Source organism: Calidris pugnax, unplaced genomic scaffold (assembly GCF_001431845.1).
Source record: "Calidris pugnax isolate Ruff unplaced genomic scaffold, ASM143184v1 scaffold44, whole genome shotgun sequence".
In the NCBI taxonomy this organism is placed as follows: domain Eukaryota; kingdom Metazoa; phylum Chordata; class Aves; order Charadriiformes; family Scolopacidae; genus Calidris; species Calidris pugnax.
Genome location: NW_015094506.1, coordinates 26,700,398 through 26,719,752, shown reverse-complemented (window position 1 = coordinate 26,719,752; position 19,355 = coordinate 26,700,398). Strand labels below are relative to the sequence as shown.

The 19,355-nt window shown below is 40.4% G+C and overlaps 1 protein-coding gene across 1 annotated transcript in view; it reads left to right on the top strand.

The window, feature by feature from the left end:
• The window catches only part of TMEM117 (transmembrane protein 117), a 209,556-nt gene that overhangs the window by 163,252 nt on the left and 26,949 nt on the right, over positions 1–19,355 (top strand). The window contains exon 5 of the mRNA XM_014963421.1: positions 4,905–5,064. Coding sequence (XP_014818907.1) covers positions 4,905–5,064 — 160 coding nt within the window. The remainder of the gene's footprint in view (positions 1–4,904; positions 5,065–19,355) is intronic.

Sequence of the window (19,355 nt, the reverse complement as noted above, 5' to 3'; positions counted from 1 at the left end):
TGGAAGAGCTTCCTAGAAAATCCCACCCTGTCCTCAGTATTTTGGAGAAGGGATGAAGGCAGGTAGCTCTGGCATTTTAACTTCAGAATATTGTCTGCTCACCCAAATGCATATTATTCTCATTTTATTTTCTAGGAAAAGTGTATGTCTCAGCTGGCCCTATTTTGCTTCTCTTACTTTTCCTTGCTGTAACATTGCATTGGTTTTGTGGCCTTGGTGTTTGCGTCCAAGTTATTTTTTCCATTACATTTTGTAAGTATGTCTTGCTTATTGAATGTGCCTGTGTTTCTGATTTAAGCTTTCTCCGTTCTTGTTCACCCTTTAGCCAGAGTTATGCCAGTGGGTGGCATACAGGGCATTGGGGCACTGGGACACCAGCAGAGAAATTTCTCAGAAAGCCCCATTAGGAATGTTTTTCTCAGAGGGTGAAGGGAGAGCAGTGGCAAGGAAGGGATGAGAAAGAGCTATTTTCCTTTACAAAGGGAATTTTTTTTTTGAAGAATCAGTAGCAAAGTCCAGCCTGATGTCTGGTCATCATGTCCCAAGTGATAGCTCAGACATTGTATACAAGGGTCAGAGAGACAGAAAGTCTGAGAATTTTTTTGTGATTTTTGGAAGAGCAAGAGGTGTTTAAGAGAAGAGATGCAGTATTTTCAGCCTGACAGGCAGAAATAAGGCTGAGACAATATGCATAATGACCACTGCATATGTAGGTATGCAGTGGGCAATGTACCAATGTATGTGAGCAATATAGGTATGTATGGACTCTCACAGCAAAATGAAACCCACTGTTTCCAGTGATGGTCCTGTTAGCAAAGTTCCTTCTTTAGCAGAAGCTACGCAGGGTGCTGCATGTCAGCTTAATGTGCACAGGGTTTAGGAAACTTGTATCTAGGAGAACAAAAAAAGTCTCTGAACTCTCATAGCAAAGCAGCCCAATACATCTCCAGCAGCATGCTGTGAAATTTATGAGCATATCCAAAAAAAATCCTGGACTGAGACAGAGACGGCAGGGAATATGCAGCACTGCTTACAGTGCAGGTCAGTCCCTGTGTACTGGACTTCCCTGAATCAAAGATGTCCTGTTTACTAAACATTACATGCAAACCTGTTAATCCACCAGGTTCTGCGTTATGCTGCAGTGACAGCCTTTTTCTGTTCAAATAACTATGAACACCACTGAGCAAGCAGTAGATTCATCTCAGAGTTTTGCAAAGTTCAAGAGATCACACAGAGAAAACCTGTGGATGACACCTGTGATGGGAGTGTGTGACACCAGCTTTGAATTTTCCCACCCCTAAGTGCTTTCCAAAGAACTCATCAAGGTTGGGTTGTCCAGATGATGGCTACTTTCGTGAACACTAGGATAGCAGTATGGAGACACTGCAGGTAAATTAATGCCAAGGTTTTGGCATAGTTTTTGAAGATGGCCCATTGCATGTGACTGTTCTGTACTTACTATTGTGCAGAGGAAAATGAGATGTCACTGCCTTTGTCCTCCAGAAATGACATTTCTGCATGATAGAGGCTGCAAGGTTGAGGTTGTGACCCTGTCTGCCATGAGGGATTTTCTGTAGCCACCACCAGTGACAAACACCTGCTCAAGGTTGTGGCCTATGTTATGCATAACCTCTCATAGCATATAATATGCTGGGTGATAAAGGCCAAGTGGTTGGTCAGTTTGTCAAAGCTTATGGTACAAGGAAATGCTATTGTGGGAAGGTGCCACAACACATATTGTTTGGCCCTTGCTAAGTGTGAGGACAAAATTAATGCTCAGTTGGCAAATGAGGGCCAGCAGCGTGAATTCAGTTTGGCATGAATGACTTGGTTTGGCAAACTCAAGGCCAAACTCAGTCCTAGCTATCAAAGATTATAGAGATACAGTCAATTACCTGCTTCTTAAGAGGTGCCAGCAGTAAAATGTTCCTCTCTTCAAGCTTTCCTTTGGTTCAGTGTAGAACTGGGGGCTTTAGATGATCACTGGTAGTGATAATCACAGTACTGACTTTTCTTAAACCATCTAATAATCTTAACTTCTCAGTATGCAATTGGCCTGGACAGTTTTTTTTGCAGACTTTTTATTTTTATTCTTCATAGCAACCTTGTATCTTGAAGAGTATGGGCTAGGTTGTAAAGTGTGTGTTATTGTAGCTGAATAGGTGCCTAGGGCCCATAATCATTCAATGTAGCAAGCTAGAACTAGAAGTGGAATATAAAAGTGTATTTCCTCTGTGAAGTAGAGAAAGAAGTTGAATTTCTCAGTGTCTGATACAGAGAAGAGTCAATCCTCTCTTGCCTTTTTCCTCATAGCCTTTCTATAACCAGGAGACAGAGAGGTCCTGCCAGCAATGCTGTGAATAGCTTGATGACATAGCTCTTTCTCAGGAATGTGCATTGCAGAATAAAGGACAAACTACACTGGCCTAAATATCGCAGTGTAGCTCACATTGGTTCATCTGATACAAGTTATGTCAAGTTAAAAAATCCTTAGCATCTTTCTTCTATTAATATCCAGGAGACTTGGGCAGTGCTGTACTTTCACAAGAAGTGAACTGAAATCTAACCCAGACACACTCAGTTTATAATAACTCCAAAAGTGTGTACTCTATATTTTGCTGTGTTCTAGTATCATAGGTCAAAAATACCAATGAGTGCTAATTATGCTGTTTAATGCAAATATTTCAAAAGTCTGTTTCTAACCTTTTGTATTGGTTTCACATTTTCTTTTGCTATTAGCAGCCCATTTTCTGATCGCTTCCTATTTGACATTTCAGAATGAATAACGAAGCAGTTTTTTAAGTGCATATGCATTTCCTCAAGCAAATCAGGGCTTGAGCACATGCATTGGTCTTTGCATGCATGACAATGAAGCATGCATAAAAATATGTCTGCCTTTCCATAGATGCCAAAGTCTGACCTTCCATGCTTTGAACTCTTGCTCCAAAACACAAATGCATAATTCAAGAGGAATGAAGCAGAATAGTGTTGAGCATAATTTCTGCGTACACGGTTCCCATAGCAAACTATGCAGACTTGAATTATGTTTCTAAACTGTCCATGTACCAGGAGATGTGGGTTCCTCCCCGCGAGGACAAGGGAAATCACTGTACCCAATGGCCAGGGCACTCTGCATGGGCCAGCAAACAAGCAGTGAGGGCTATGTTCTTTGTGGAGAACTTCTCATCTAAAAGAGTGAGAACATTTATCTCCATGTGAATTTCAAATATGAAGGCGAAATAGGTGGGAAAAACCAGCTTTGTGGGTCTCAAGAGACTATATTCATCAGAGAAGCACCGTAATGAATCACGTTTCTGAAGCATTCCGGGTATGTACCAAAGTGGAGCCTGTAGAAAAGTCCATCAGGTTCAGGTACTGACAGGTGAGATGGTAGCTAAGCAAATGTTTTAGGGATAAGCAGGCTTGAATATTGCTTAGGTCTAATGAAGTCTAATGTGCCTCATTCATTTTCTTTCTGGCACAGATGCTGGAAACACACTCAAGGGATACTGTTATGGTGCCAACCATAGTGTTGAATATTACTGAATTTATTTATTAAGAATAAAAATAGATGTTCAGAGGTAAAGGTGGTAGCAATCAAATAATTTTGCATCTCAATATATTGTGAAGAAACACAGCACATCATGCCACAGAAGAATGATGTTTAGGAGTCCAAATGTGTGCACTGCTGCTTATGTGCATGTTTGTTTTCCTTTACTACACGGATGCAATGCCAAGGCTGACATATAAAAAGAAATGCCTACAGACTGGTAGCCTGTGACTACTGGTGTAGAGGTTTTTCTTTTGAGCATTTGTCCCATTTGGAAGTGTCATGGGAAATATTATTCACATTGTTTTACAGCCCTCAGTAGCCAAAGAAAATGAAACTTTATTGCTGTAGAAAAAAATTCCACCCTGCCACAATTATTTAGATGTGTGCATGCATTCAGATGTTGATATGCCCCTGTTATAGCACAGATTTACTGACAGTTATGGCTACTGGGAGAAGCCTTGCTCCCCCTCAAATTAACAGCTAAATTTGTCTGTTTCCACAGAGCCAGGAATTTAATCAGTCATGGCTGCCAACTCTGAAGGATATCACCAAAGTGCTCCTGGAAATGATGCAGAGCTATTTTGGGGAGAGAGCTTAGAAAGATATTTTCTTAAATACCATATTGCAAAACTGTATGAATTAGCCAAATGTGTCTTCTGGAATTATCATAGCATTCATATGGAGGCTTTATTACTTTTGTAACTCACTCTTCACTGACTTCTCAGAAATGTCATAAGATGTGTTGAAAACTTGTACAAAGGACATCCTAGGAGACACAGGGCAAAATCTTTCTACAACCCCCAGAATTTTACTAAAGATTAATTTAGTGCAATGAAAATTTGTTTCATACAGCTGTGTTTCTGTATAAAAGTTAGACTTCACAGTTAGTTTCCTACAGCTCCTACAGCTGACAAAAGATTTTTCAAATGTTCTAATGTCTTTGGTGCCTTAGAAAGTGTTCTCTCAAATTGCTCATTTGAATTTGGTGTAGATCATACAGTCCTTGGTACGTTATTATAGTTTACTTCTTTCTTATTTTTGCTTAATTGGTTTCCATCCTCAGTGAAAAATATGGAATGAAGAACAAGAGTGATACACTCCAGCCTAATTTTGCAACATGCTTAGTACTAGCTATGAAATTTTCTTTTACTAAGGATACAGCTGGCTGCTTTCCTATTTTGAATTAAATGATTTGTTTGTACACTTAATTTTCTTCAATCTCTTTTCATCAACGGAAAAGTACTGATAAAGCACTAGTTGACCATTAGAAGGCAGATAAAATAGAATGATGCATCTTCATTACTATCGCATTCTCTCTGAAATTTTATATTTTTTTTTTTTGGCCTTGCAGGACGGTTCTGTTTACTCTGACCTCTGTAGTTGTGCTTGTCATCACTACTGACTGGATCAGCTGGGACAAGCTGAATCGTGGATTTCTGCCAAGTGACGAGGTCTCGAGAGCCTTCTTGGCTTCTTTCATCTTGGTGTTTGACCTTCTTATTGTCATGCAGGTACATTCTCTTAATGTTTCATTCCAGCTGCTGGTGCTGCCTAGTCAATCTATTTCCACTGGTAAATGGTTTTTAGCTAAGACTACATAGGGGCAAATAAATGTTTAGTTTGCAATCGCTACTAGTACGGGCACTTTACAACACCATTCTCAGTCACTTGTAAAAAGCTTGCCGGCCTTTTATTGGGAAAACATTGCTGATTTCTCTTCCTAGACTACCAGGGAAGAACTCTGTGACTTTCCACATTACAAGGTGTTTTCTGCAAAAATGTTGTCAGGGAAAGAAACAGAAGCTAGTTGTTTTGTAAATTCAAAGCTTCTCTTAGGAGGATGAGAGAAATTCAGCCAAACAAGAAAGAAACACTTCAAAATTTCAAGCATTTACAATATTAGGTATACACACATTGTAGCACTGTAATAGATTAAAATTAGTATTCGCTATTAGAATTCCACTTTCACATGAACATTTCTTTACTTTGATGACAGGTCCTTGTACTGTAATGTCTCCTGCCAGTGAGGTTAACTGGGGAGATGATTCCCTGTAGTCTGCCTGCTTCCTGCTCCTTTGAATCTAGCTGTTAAAAAAGGAATCTGGGTCACAAGTATGTGGCCAAAACCCTCCTTCATGTGATGCTGAGCTCTACCCTTTCCATTTGTCTGTAGTTTGAGCCTTGTGTGAATAACTCACCCAATGCTCTGGGAAGAATTAGGTCATTTGGGTTGAGGCAAGGAAAAGGAGCATTGAAGGCCTGAGTGACTTTTGCTATTAGTCCTAAACGTGTTAGACTGTTGAACTCAAGTTTAGCACAGAATTTGAGAAGAACTGATGCGTCTGGGGAGAAATAACCCCCTGCACCAGTACAGGTTGGGGGCTGACCTACTGGAGGGCACCTCTAAGGAGAAAGACCTAGGAGTCCTTGTGGCCAATAGGATGACCATGAGCCGAAAATGTGCCCTTGTGGCCAAGACAGCCAATGGCATCCTGGAGTGCTTCCAGAAGAGCGTGGCCAGCAGGCTGAGGGAGGTTATCCTGCCCCTCTACTCTGCCCTGGTGAGGCCCCATCTGGAGTACTGTGTCCAGTTCTGGGGTCCCCAGTTCAAGAAGGACAGGGAATTGCTGGAGAGGGTACAGCAGACGGCTACAAAGATGACTAGGGGCCTGGCGCATCTCTCTTATGAGAAGAGGCTGAGGGACTTGGGTCTTTTTAGTCTGGAGAAGAGAAGACTGAGGACGGATCTGATCAATGCTTATAAATGCTTAAAGGGAGGGTGTGAAGAGGATGAGGCCAGTCTTTTTTCAGTGGTGCCCAGTGACAGGAAAAGAGGAAATGGGCACAAACTTGAATATAAGAAGTTCCACCTAAACATGAGGAAGAATTTCTTTACTTTGAAGGTGGCAGAGAACTGAAATAGACTGCCCAGGGAAGTGGTGGAGTCTTCTTCTCTGGACACATTCAAAACCCACCTGGACATGTTCCTGTGCAACGTGCTCTAGGTGGACCTGCTTTGGCAGGGGGGTTGGACTTGATGATCTCCAGAGGTCTCTTTCAACCCCATGTGATTCTGTGATGCTGTCCTTTCTCTCCAATATATTACTAACTAACCCTGCTGGCAAAGATGGTTTCTGAGACACTTAGTTCTCTTTAATGAGATACCAATTGCTTGAGTAATTACCATAGAGGTGACACTGCGATGGCACTCAGAATTTATCACTGCTGTACTAGGACATTAAAGCTTCATACAGTCCTATAGTTCAGTTTTATTTTCCAATGTCCACCACTGCTCAGCACTCACTGTGGTTCATGGTTAGAACAAGGAGGATAAGGAAGGGAGTACTCTTTTTCTAGTAAGATTTCTCGTGCTTTCTTTTCTCTCCCTTTGCATTTGACATTTTGTTTGCTGTTTCAAAAAGATTCAAGAGAATGTATAATAAATTATTGTGCTTCACAGGGCTGTAATGAAAACGTGAATGAAAATACATGATGTATCAAGCTATACTGAATTTGATATTGTATGCAGGGTGGAGAAAGAGTTGTCTTCATACTAAATAATTATTAAATCATCCTTTCAACTTTGAAAAATGAAGTTCCATTACTTTGACCTTGGAGTTGCTGAATATAGGGAAGAATTTTACTTGAAACATCTTGTTCCAAGCACTATTTCATATTTTTACAACACAAAGCAAGAGGCTCTTTTTAATTGCATTTTTGACTGATGTTTGTGTGATGGCATTATTTATTTATTTAAAGTTATTTATTTGGACTGTGCAACAAAGTTGGCATGTTTTATTTACAGTGCAGTTCTAGCATCATTGCATTGCTACTGCAATAAAGTCAAGAAAGCAGAGTATTAAATCACAAGTGAAGATCATCAGGATCATGATCCTTTGACTGAAGTACACTTCAGAATTACATGTATCTAGAAATACCTTCTAAGAATGTTGTCTGTTGCACTTTCATTTTTTTTCCTAACTTAAACTTTAGCAACAAACTGGTAAAATCAGAAAAAGAAGAAAAACATATAAAAGGTTAGCATGAAACAATTTCTGTTTGAGGCTGATGCTAAGAGCACAGATGAAGTCTTATCTAATTTTTTGGTACAGGCATTTTCTGCCCCTCTGAACGGTAGCATTAATACTGCATTTAACAAGAAGAGAAGGCCGATTTAATTTGGAGACTCATCCTCAATGTTGTGAAAAATAATCACATAATTGTAAAGGATGGCTTTGCATTCTTGATATTATTATAACTTAATATTTATCTAAGCCTATGTGGAGCATAAGAAAGAAATAAAGGCTGAGTGGTCCCTGCCCTGAAGAGCTACCTTTTTTCGATTAGACATAACCCAAGCAGACATGTGAAGAGCAGAGTAAGGACAGCCGAACCTTATACAGGCAGTTATACATGAGTGATTCTTAAGGGTATGTGCACTTTTTAGCTTTGGTTTCCACCCTGCAACAAACCCTGGCTGACTCCCAGCGAGACAGACCCCTTCAGTCCAAACAATGTCCAGTCATATGGAATATGGTCAGGGAGACAAGTGCAGATGAAAGACAGAGTAGAGGACAGAGAGTTGTGTCTGCAATGTAAATGTGAGAGTTGTTATTGCAAAAATATTAAGACAATCTGAGGAAACAGATCATGGAGAAGGTTGCCGGACTACAACAGGATGGATATTGCAGTTAGCTTCTGTCTCAGGCTCTGTTCCTATCTCTTCTGCCAACCTTGCTGTGACACATCTTCACACCCACCCTCTCTGGAGTGAAGAAAAAGGACCCTGAGGGCCTGTTTAGATAGCTGCTGTGTATCCATCTCCACCTGATTTTAATCACTCTGGTTTTATAGTCAATGGAGAGATGAAATACAGTTGGGGTGCTTTCTAACAGCTGCAGTAGAATGATGTGCAAATGCCCTAGAAGTGCACGTTTCTCTCCATGGAGAATAAACAGATCCAACACGATGAACTGAGAGGAACAGCCCATACGCCAGACCCAAAAGAAAGGTTATGAGGGTGCCATGGCTCTAGTCCAGCACTGCAGCTCTGCAAGGAACCTGCTCAGCTATTTCTACAGCCGGTCAAAGAGACAAAGTAGCCTTTCTCTGCTAGTATTTTACCATGGAGATTTTAGAGCATGTCTGAGTCTTGCAGACAGAGTCATCTCCACTTCTCCCACTGCTGCCTGGCCAGGGTTTGAAAGGAATTTAAGTTTCATGGGGTCTAGGCCAGCGTATTAGAGATAACACCCATTTTAGATTGCTTGAGAGGCAGCACAGAGGCATTATTCTATTCCTGGTAGTCAAGACATTTTATCCAATGTAAAAACAAACACTGATTGCTTTTTTAAAAAATGTAGAGATTGCATATTTTCTAGCTGAAAAACATCAGATCAAATTCAGTCCAGTACAGGTGAGCGTTTAAAGAACACATGCTTGCTTATAGTAAGAAAGCAAAAGTTCTACGAGTTTGGTTTTTTTTCCACAGTATGGAAGTGATGAAGTTAGTAATTTTCACAATGTGTTTAATTATGTGTGTCCTGATAATTGGGATGGCAAGATGCCAACATATGTATATTTCTGGCACGTACAGCATTCACTGTGTACATGGGCATCATTATATTTTTAGCCTAAGTTTGAGACTGAGTGCAAGACTTGCGCAGAGTGCAAGATTAAAGCTGGATATGTAGTAATGCTATTATCATGTAATAGAACTTTTTACTATCTTAATGAAAAATTCACATATTTAGTTGTCTTTGCAAAGTTGTAATGGAAAAACTGTTAATTAAAGCAGTAAATATGAAAAATGAAACTACAATACTACAGTCCCACATTCTGAATACCTCTCTTTGAGCAAGTAGACAGTAGCTCATACATTAGCCCATTTATATATTTTTTTCTTTTTTTCCATTCTTGTCAGGTTCTTAGTGACTTTATTAATGGGTAGGAGCCTATGGTGGCTGGACTATTAAACCTCATATGTCAAGAGGAGATTAATAGTTTCATCTCTGTAGTGTCTTTTGTGAGCATTTACAGATTTATCCAGACTTCTGAAAGACTGTGGAGTTTTTCAGCGTGACTGTAGCACTGTAGCTACCTTGTTGAGTGCTTTGCAAGTCCCATGGTGCAAATTCTTGCAACTGGTATGACTTACTGCAACTTTTTATCTGACAGTACAACCAGATAAAATGTCTGAGGGATTTAAAAGCTAGCTGAAAATTCTATTTGATTGCAAAAGAATTTATTCTTCAATAAACTGAAGAAATTCTCTAGTGGCTGAGTGGGCTAAACAGAAGCCAGGAAGTTCTTCCGTCTGAGATTCTTTGAGAAAGCTCTTGTATATTAATCTTTAACCAAACTAGCAAAATAATCCCATTAATACCAAACGGGAATACTCATAAATAAGCAGAACAGAATTTTGTCCTTCTGGGTAACTTGAAAGAAATTAAGCTCAAAGACAGTTAGATAATCAACAACATTCCTTATAACTAGTGCTGGATCTCTGCTTATGTATTATTTTTTTAAATAATAACCATTTTTCAAATGTATCGGTCATAATACTTTTGTATGTAAATTGTTTTAACATGTATCTCTAGATCACTCCTTGCTATTGTGGTTGAAAATCAACATATGTAATGTGTGGCCTATCACTTCTTTTTTTGTTTTGTTTTCTGCAGAATGGAATGTCTGGTCTGTTTTCGGTAGAGTTTTAGTAAGAGAATGAGAAGGTTAACAGATTGAAAAAATCTGTATTTAGGTTGCCCCGTGTTTTTTCTTCTAGTTCTTCATAGTTCTCTAAAAAAGAAAAAAAATTAGTTAATTTAGCTACTTTGTAATGTTAATTATGTGTTGTAGATGTCATTTTTAAACAGTAACAGAAACGTTATCAGCAAAATGGAACAGACTCTGGTCCTGTTAACAAATACATAAAGAGGGGACAGTCCCACTTAGTTTCAGTTTTAGACTGATGGAGAGACTGTTTTGATTAAAATCTAGTATGATCTATGAGCACATTAAAAAAACACCACCCACAACATCAAGTGCATAGAAGATATAATTTGCTTGAATAGTTAGAGTAGAAATCCCGTCTTGTCCACACAAACTGGGTAAAGACTTGATTTTTAGAGTTTGAGGGGTTTTTTAGAAAATTTATTTAACTTTGCAAAGGTAATTTGATTGTGACTTTTAACTGGATTTACACTCAGTAATTTGATAGAATTAATTTACATGTATACAAACGAGAGGAGAATCCTGATTTACACTTTAAGCAGAATACAAAACTATAGTATTTTTCCTTTGAAACAGATAAGCAGGAAATTATTTTGTGTTCATAGACAAAGCAGGAGATACAAAGTAATTTGCTATTTGTGACAGAGGAGATCCTTTCAGCTGTATATTTGATTTGAGTGGTATGTAATTTTTTTTGTTTCCCAACAAGCAACAGGAAAAAGTAACAACTCATAGTTTGTTCCCAAGGAAGTTACTAAATTTTGAATTAATATTTCCTTCTAAAACCCTCCCATTTAGCATAACAACTTCTGAAGAAGTGAGCACTTGAATGTCAGGGTACTTTCCATCATACCTTTGCTGGGTTTTCTAGCATTTGAAAACACAATAATGAAATACAAGTCAAAACCCATGAGAAACTCCTGTGTTAGTGAAGTTAGCAACCAATTTTTGCATGATTTCTGACATTCAGGATTTCTGTATGTGAGGGGTTACTATGGATTTTTAATCATGTACTACTTGCTCTTTCAAGATGCCCTTTCACCAGCCTTAAGGGCAGGTGACCAGTGACAGGTTTTTTAGAGGAGTCAGGATAGATGGGAATTCACCTTTAACAAAACTGAGGGCAGATCCAGCTCCATTACTGGTGTCCCCAGTCATTACGATATGGCTAGGTTGTACAAGGAGGAGCCATAAACCCCAGACTTCTTTTTTCAGCTATTATGTGGAGTGTTTCATTCCATTCAAAGTACATTGCTCTTCACTAGCAGATTTTAGACATTCCTGTCAGACAGCATTACAAAAATGGGTGAGCATTTTGAACACACACTTGTACTCAGCTAATTGTGCAGTGTTTGCTGAAGAACGCTGCTGTGAGGGTTGGCTCTGTAGTACTGTACCTTCCATGACACACAGGTCTCTGAAGGAGAAGGGGACAAGTTCAAGTGAGGTAACTGTGGGAGAAACCTTTCTGTAGTAAGTAATAGATTTTCCTTCTTGCAAAGTCTCTCATGTAGGAAAGACTTACCTCTCTTCTTTTGTCCTTTCTACATCCTCACCCTTCTGTGGATCATGGAAATGTTCTCTATCAGCACTGGTGTAAAACATTAAAAAATAATTCTGAAAAATAACAATTAGTTAGAAAGACTAGAAGGGACCAGCTCTTGATCTAAAGCTTTGCTTTATTTATTACTATAAATTCAAGTGACAGACTTGAGCACAGTCCAAAACACTGTTTAACCAACCTATTGATAACATTTCTTATGGTGTTATTGCGCTGTGGCACTTCTTCCTTCTCGGTTAGACACAGGTCTTTCTTGCCTATTTTAGAAGTGTTCCTTTTCTTGAATCTGCCTCTATAGCTAGTACTCTTGCATTTATATCTGCATTGAATTTCTTGGTGCAAAAGTGCTTTCTTTTATTTCCCCGAAAGTCACTAGTTTGGGGGGTATCAGGTATTGCTCCTTTCTATTTTGAAGAAAGAATAGTAGCTCTCCTGAGCTCTGCTTCCACCCATCCCATCAGACTTTTTTTTTTCTGTTAACTTTCCCGTATCTTCTGTCTGTGATTGATTGGTATCAAGAGAGTGGGTTATTTCCTAGCTATCATGAACTGAGTGGGACAAGTTAGTGTGGTCCCAGAAACTACCTGTTTGACAGCTCAGAAATGAGAAGCTAGAAATGGAGTCAGCATCCCACAGAGTGAAGCTGTCCCTGTCCCTCTCCTGGCAGGGAAGTGAGGCTCTGGGGAACTGGTGTATGGACTCTCCACATCTCCTTCCCATCTGCTTCTTCATATTGTTGTTTTCTATGGACAAGGCAGAGAATGGAAATGTACCATATTTGTAGATCAGAGAATAAAATAATGCATTAAAATCCACTGCTTTTATTTTGAAGGGAAACTTCCTTTGAGTTTGATGGAGTGTATGTAGCATTTATGTAGAAAGGTGATGAGGAGGAGGTGAAAGTACAGCATTGTTATGTGCAATTAAAACCCAGAAGCTTCTGTTGGAGTATTTTCAAAATCCAACTGGGTATATAAATTCCTTTTGCAAATCCCTGAAACAATCCTTTGCCCCTTGCCAGAACCCACTACAAATAAAGTTTATTTCTTCTTCAACTGTTTCAGTTACTTTGGGACTAAGAAAATGATAAGTGAAATCCTTTTCCCTTGAGAAAAGTTGGGGTGTATTTTTTCCCTTATTGCACATTATATACCCTACCTTTTTAATGAGCTGTCTGGTTTATATTGCAGTGTTTTCATTCTGTGCTTGTCTAGTTTGATAACTGGCACCATCATTTTATGCTGTGGATTTGTCAAAAAAGACATGTGAAGTACACTATTTTTAAGGATATTTTGTCCTTTGCACTGGTTGCAGATAGTTAAATCTAACTTGGGTGCATTATATTTGTCTTGGGCATTGAGATTCAACTCCAGGGTTTGCTTCAGCTGCTGTAACTTGATGTATTTGTGCTGACCTGAATCCTATTGTGCCAATTTATACCAACTGAGGGCTGGGCCCATTTTTTCAGTTCTGTGACTCGGTTCCTCATTTGCTGAAAAGGAACAACTTTAGTTCTTTTCTTTCGCTAGGTCTCTGGTTGTCTGCTTAGCCCCTAAGGTGCTCAGAGAAGGATGCTCTCTGACTTGGTACAGCTTCTAGCATAATCAGGCGCCAGTCCCAGCTGGAGCCTCTTGGCTCTGAGAGGACTACACACAAAACGAATTAGCTGAAAAAGCTTCTCATTTGTCACAGTCGTTCCCTTTCACTCTGACAATGGGTACGTGCCATACATGTGACACAGAGGCCCTTCTTTTGCAGTGCAGGTATTTGCCTGACATAATGAAGCAGTTCTCCAAAAGCAAACCTAACATTTTCCCACACTGTCGCCTGGAACTATCATATCCAGCCCAAACGCACCAAAAAAAAGTGGAATTCTAGGAACAACAAAAGCTGGAAATTGTTTGCAAGTCTTTCACAGGACTATTTTGATCTGTATTTGCAAGGAGAGCATTGTCAGACTCTGCTACAATCAGTGTGTGATAGGTTTTGTTATTGTTGGATGTATGTCTGATGAGTGTTGCATTGCTTAAGATTATATTGCAGTGATATATGTTGATACAATAGTAATGGTGACATTCAGACAATTTCAACTCTCCACAGGAATGCTCTGGAATATATTATTTGATTGTAGAAATCTGCTTTGTAATGAATGTTGTTACACAGGCTTTTACCTAAAAATGAAAAATCTGAGATGAGATTGAACTGGTTCAGCTGTTTTCCAAGTGACAGAATTGCATGCAATTTGTAAATGCAACCCTGCGAGTTAAAAAAAGAAAGATAAACCTCAATTTTCCATCACTAGATAGAGTGTTGCCTTAAGACAAGTTTTATGTCTATCTGTATTTTACATTTAGCTACACGGCATACTGAATTTACAGGACTTAGTGACAGGTCATACCTGAGCACACAGATCCACTGAGCAACAGTACTGAGTTCAAGTAAAGACAAAAAGCAAAACCAGCTTGCTTGCTCTTAATCAAACCTTAGAGAGGAACAGAAACAAGAATACGCCTGATATTGTTGGTCTAACTGCATTGTTTCTGCAAAGCTGATTGAATGGCAGTTGTTCATACTTCCTTGGAACGTTATATGAGACTTCAACAAAAAGACATGCATACTATTACTGCCTTTGAGTTCTAATATGCTGTAAAGCTGCTGCTTTTATTTGTATAACAAAAGGGACACATATAGTTAATCACGGACTGTCTTGAGATACCGAGTACTTTAGTTATTTTTGCATCTATTAGAATCATGTTTTATTGAATCCATCAATAAGTAATTCATTCCCATATGTATAGAGGAATGGAAGCAATTTGAAATTATAGTTGCGGTGGTTTCTGATTTTGAACCAACATTTAATTACTCAGCTGTACTGTGCTTGGAGTCATCTCCCAGTGGGTCATAGGTGGTGTATAAGTGTGGCCTTAACCAGGCTTCTAGTCTCCTGCAGGTCAGAAGCTAAAAAGTTTCTCTTTTCTGGAATCTGACCTTGTTTGCCTGCCCATCCTGTAACGCTCATTAGGGAGAGGAGATTCCCCAGCATAACACTTACCAGACCTGACAGGTAGATTGGGGACCAGCATGGCATGACACAGTGTGAATCTGTGTTTCCCGCTGGAGCAGCAAAACAACTAAATCAACATGCCTATAGAGTCTCCCAAATAGTCTCAGTGGTGCGCTGCAGCTGACTTTGGACTGTACTATGTCTCGACTGGTCCCCAAATAATTAACCTCTTCTCTGTCTCTTCCTAGTACTCAGGTAGTATTTGCAATATAATTTTTCATTAAGATTCCTTAGAGCCCTGTATAATCCAACAGGTGCTGTAGGTGCATTAACACATTGCCACTATTGTTGAAATGGTACAAACAGAGACAAAAAACCAATGTTAATCAAACTGGGAAAGAGCTATATTTTTCACCTCCTTCCCCCAACACTTGTTCATTTGCTGCAGTAGCCACTAATGCTCAACTTGTCTTGATACCTCTGATGCACCATAGCCTCAGGTAGTCTGTGATGAGTACATCTGGCTCCTTAAGCCTTTATTTCCCACTTTGTTAACAAGAGGGGCAGCTGCAGACGTGGTGGGGACTATCCATTATCAATCAATGCAAGGTGGAACTTCAGGGTCTCTGAACTCAGTTGCACCAGGCACCGAACCCATTTCTCCCTGGATGAAGACATGAGAATTAAAGAGCTGCTTTCCGGACTGGCTCTGAGCAAGGCCATCCATGTCCTAAGGCAGCAGGTTGCTGGGGGCCGTTTGATGGGGTCACAAGGGCCATAAGTGAGAGAGATGCCCAGTCCCTGAAGCCATGGCTGCAGCTCCATGCCTGGCCACCTCCAGCTCGAAGGAGGTCTCTGTCAAGGAGGTCTCATTTGCAGGTCTCTGTCTCTGAAGAAAGACCATGGCTATTCCTGCCATGCAGGGTAGCTTGGCAGTGGGGAGGAGGACTTGAAACTGGCTTGATGTCCTGAAGTCTTCTTTCTCCAGCCAGCGACGCTGTATGGTACACAAGTGGCGCAGAGGAAGGCACAGAGCAAAGGCTGATGGTGGAGCCCCGCTCCCAGGATGAAGCACTTGTATGGTTTCAGTGACTCAAACCTGGTAGGGCTGCTTTTCTGCTGCAGCCAGCTAAATTTGGCTTGTGCATTCAAGAAGCCTTTATCCTGTCCTGGCCAACTCTGTTTCCATCTCTTCTTTAGCAACCATAGAAGCCTATGGAGCACTGCATTTCTCAGGGCCCTTATGGCTTGCACCCCCGCTGGCACTAATTACATGATACAGTAATGCAGAAGACTGCACTGTACACATTCTAGCTGGTACTGGTCATTTTTGGCTGTGATTTTATTTCATTTTTCAGGAGAGACATTCTAGCTCACTCTTTCATACAAAACTGGCTTCAATTTCCCTCTCCATCAGTTCTCAATGAGTTCTGCTATGATGATGTTTCCCACATCAGGTACCACACGAGGAATTAAATGATGGAAATTTGTGTCTAGATAATCCATTTTATCGCCTGTAGATGAAAATGAGAAAATAGTGTACATCTCTTTCTAATGCATCTCGCTATGGATTTAAGGGTATAATCCTATAATCCTCCTTGGATGGCTCTTTGCTTTTAGTTTCTCTCAGGTGGTCTTTGGGCTTGACTATATAAAATGTGCAGCACACATTAGGCTATAATGAAATTTCATTTCACTTCAGAACTGCGTGCCCAAAGTGGAGAAACAATCCTCAACAGCAGCAGTGATCCCACGTCCAGCAGGCCATCTCTTGAGGAGTAGGTGGCAGGAAAGAAGTGATTAAGCGATCTGCTTTCTCAGGCAGTCGGTGTTAGAGGAAGCCAAAGGGACTCTTCGTTGTCCCATCTCAAGTCGGAAAGAGTAGTTTTTCATGGCCCTGATTCAGGCTGGTTTCTGCAGACTGTGTGCCCAGGCTGAGCCCCCAGCATTTCGGGAGGCAGCCTCTTTGCTGCTGCACCAGCCACCTGCGGCTGCCGCCCCCCAGGCGAGAGCTGCAGCCCGTTCTCTTGGCTGCCAGTTGGTACTTTTGTCCTGACCTTAAGTTGCGAAGCAACAGCTACATCTTCTGAACGAATGTTAAATACCCCTGGGGATGTTCCTGGCATCTGGGCCAAACAATTACTGCACTAATCTAAATTATACGAACTCTACTATTTCTCAAGGTCAGGCTGCAAAGATTTGCATATCTGGACAAAGTGTTCCAAATACAGGGGATGAGAGAAAGAAAAGCATCAAACAAACAAGCCTAGCATTAGAAATGAGCAGCTGTCAATTCGAGCAACAAAAATACAGTTACACATAAAAAATAGTGTTAAAAATGAGACAACACTACTGCGGCTGCAGAGTCATGCATTCAGAAGTTAGGAGATGCCAGAATTAAGGTCACTGGTATAAACTTTTCACCCTTATTGTGTGTATGCATTATGATACAATCTTTAATTATCTATTCACATCCCATTCTTCCACAGGACCTCTGTCTCACTTGCTGCACTGGATGAATGGTGTTCCCTTAATGAGAAGCTATTCAATATTTTGGTTTACCCTTTCTGTACAGTGTGTGGCCCCAGGCCTTACTTATTGCCCACTATTGAAACCTTGATATGAAGATGAAATCATTCATTTCTTCATGGGCTTTTTTGTGACACTCATTGCTGTACTTCCTAAGGGCTTTTCAAGCATTAATGTATTTATCTTCACAATAGCCTTCACAATAGGAGTATTATTGTCTATTATTGTCCACATTTTATACTGAGGCACAAAGAGATTAAAGTCAAAGGTTCCCTAATTTTAGATGTCTGAGGGCATTATTATGGAAATTTATATTACCCATCTTTTAGCTGAGCAGTTAGCTAATTAGAAGAGGAGGGTCTAACTTATTATTTTATTAGGAGCAGACAGAGCCACATATTTACTTGATGCAAGCTTATATATTATTATACAGACAGCTCTATTTCCCTTGAAGAATTCAAGCAGTTGTAAAAGCAGTTTTTTTGCTTGTTTTGAGTGATGGCTATAATGGTGTCATATATTTAGCTTCGTTTAAAAAAAAATGGTTACTTTTTACGCTGATCTTAAAAGAGTACAGGGCAGTCCTATCTAGGGAGTGCTATGCACTGCAAGACTCTTGCTATCCATATGGATAATTTACCAGCCCTTCCTCTTCTCCCAAGTGGCAAAGTATTCAGGTCCAGTCCTCATTGATTTCAATGCCAGCCACGGGCTCTTGTCACTTGAACAAACCCAAGCTTAGGTGGGATCTTGAGGCAATCACGAAAGAAAAAAAAAACCAATAAAAAGGCAAACAATTTATAACTGCCTGACTGCCTGGGAATAGTTTGGTTTTAGAAATTCACTTCAAAAATCTCATAGACATGTCACAGCGGAGTTGGCCAAATTCAGTTCCTCCTGGCAGCAGTGATCCCTGTAATAAGAGGTAAATGTTTTCACATCTGCTGTGGTCTCTTGCATTTACACCCTTCTTCTCACACACTTCCAGCTTGAGCAGCAGATGCAGAGTGCAGGAGAACTACAGGGGTCTCTGTCACTGTATATTCCTACCTCAGTCACAACTTACTCTTTAATGATAAAGGGTCATATCCTCTGGAACAAACAGTGTGTGATCACATAATTATGTAAGGTCTGTACCATGCCATACATACATGGTACAAATAACCTTAGCCTGACATCTCCTAGTTCATGAGTCTTCACCATTGAAACCTCCAGACAGTTCCTTTGATGCAGGCCTTTTTGTGTGCGTAGTTCCTTCAGTTCTTACAAAAAGCCAGAATCCTCAGAATCAAAAGTGTGCCATATGAAGCTGATGTACTGGAACTGTTAGCTCCCCTGCACAGATGTTTGCCATGTGAGTTACCTGCTAATAGCAGCATGTGTTTTTTTCTTCCTGTGAGCCACTTCAGAAGGAGGAGGAGACACGTACTTTGCCTCTGGGCTTCACATTTGCTTGTTAACAGCAGAGAGTGGTGATAATTGGAGTCATGATGACCAGTCCAAACTCCAGCACCAAAGAGGCACTGATGCTTTCTGACCATTACCCCAAACTTGGCCTTTTACTGCCTGTCACTTCCAAACTCTCTCTCTCCATCTCCTCTCTGCACCCATCCTGGGTCTTCCTCATCCCTGGCTCTGTGACTTTCCTCATTACTTTTATCCAATTCCACTTTTCAGTCTTTGAGTTTCTCATTTCTAGCCTCCACATCCAGTGAATCCTAATCATCCACTCCAAGCCTGGTGTCCAAAAATCTCTCCATTTCTTCCTTTGCTCTCTCCCCAGGTCAATCTCCTTTCCTTAGCCAGCCAGTCCCAACCTCCTGCGCCCATTCCCACCATGCTTTCTAACACCTCACCGTCTTGCCCTGATTTAAGTATCTCCACTCCTCCCACTCCCTTTATATAGCCTCTATCAAACCTTTTTCTCTCTGCTTTCATTCCCCTTCACAGTGTGGCCCAGGTGGACACAGCCTTCA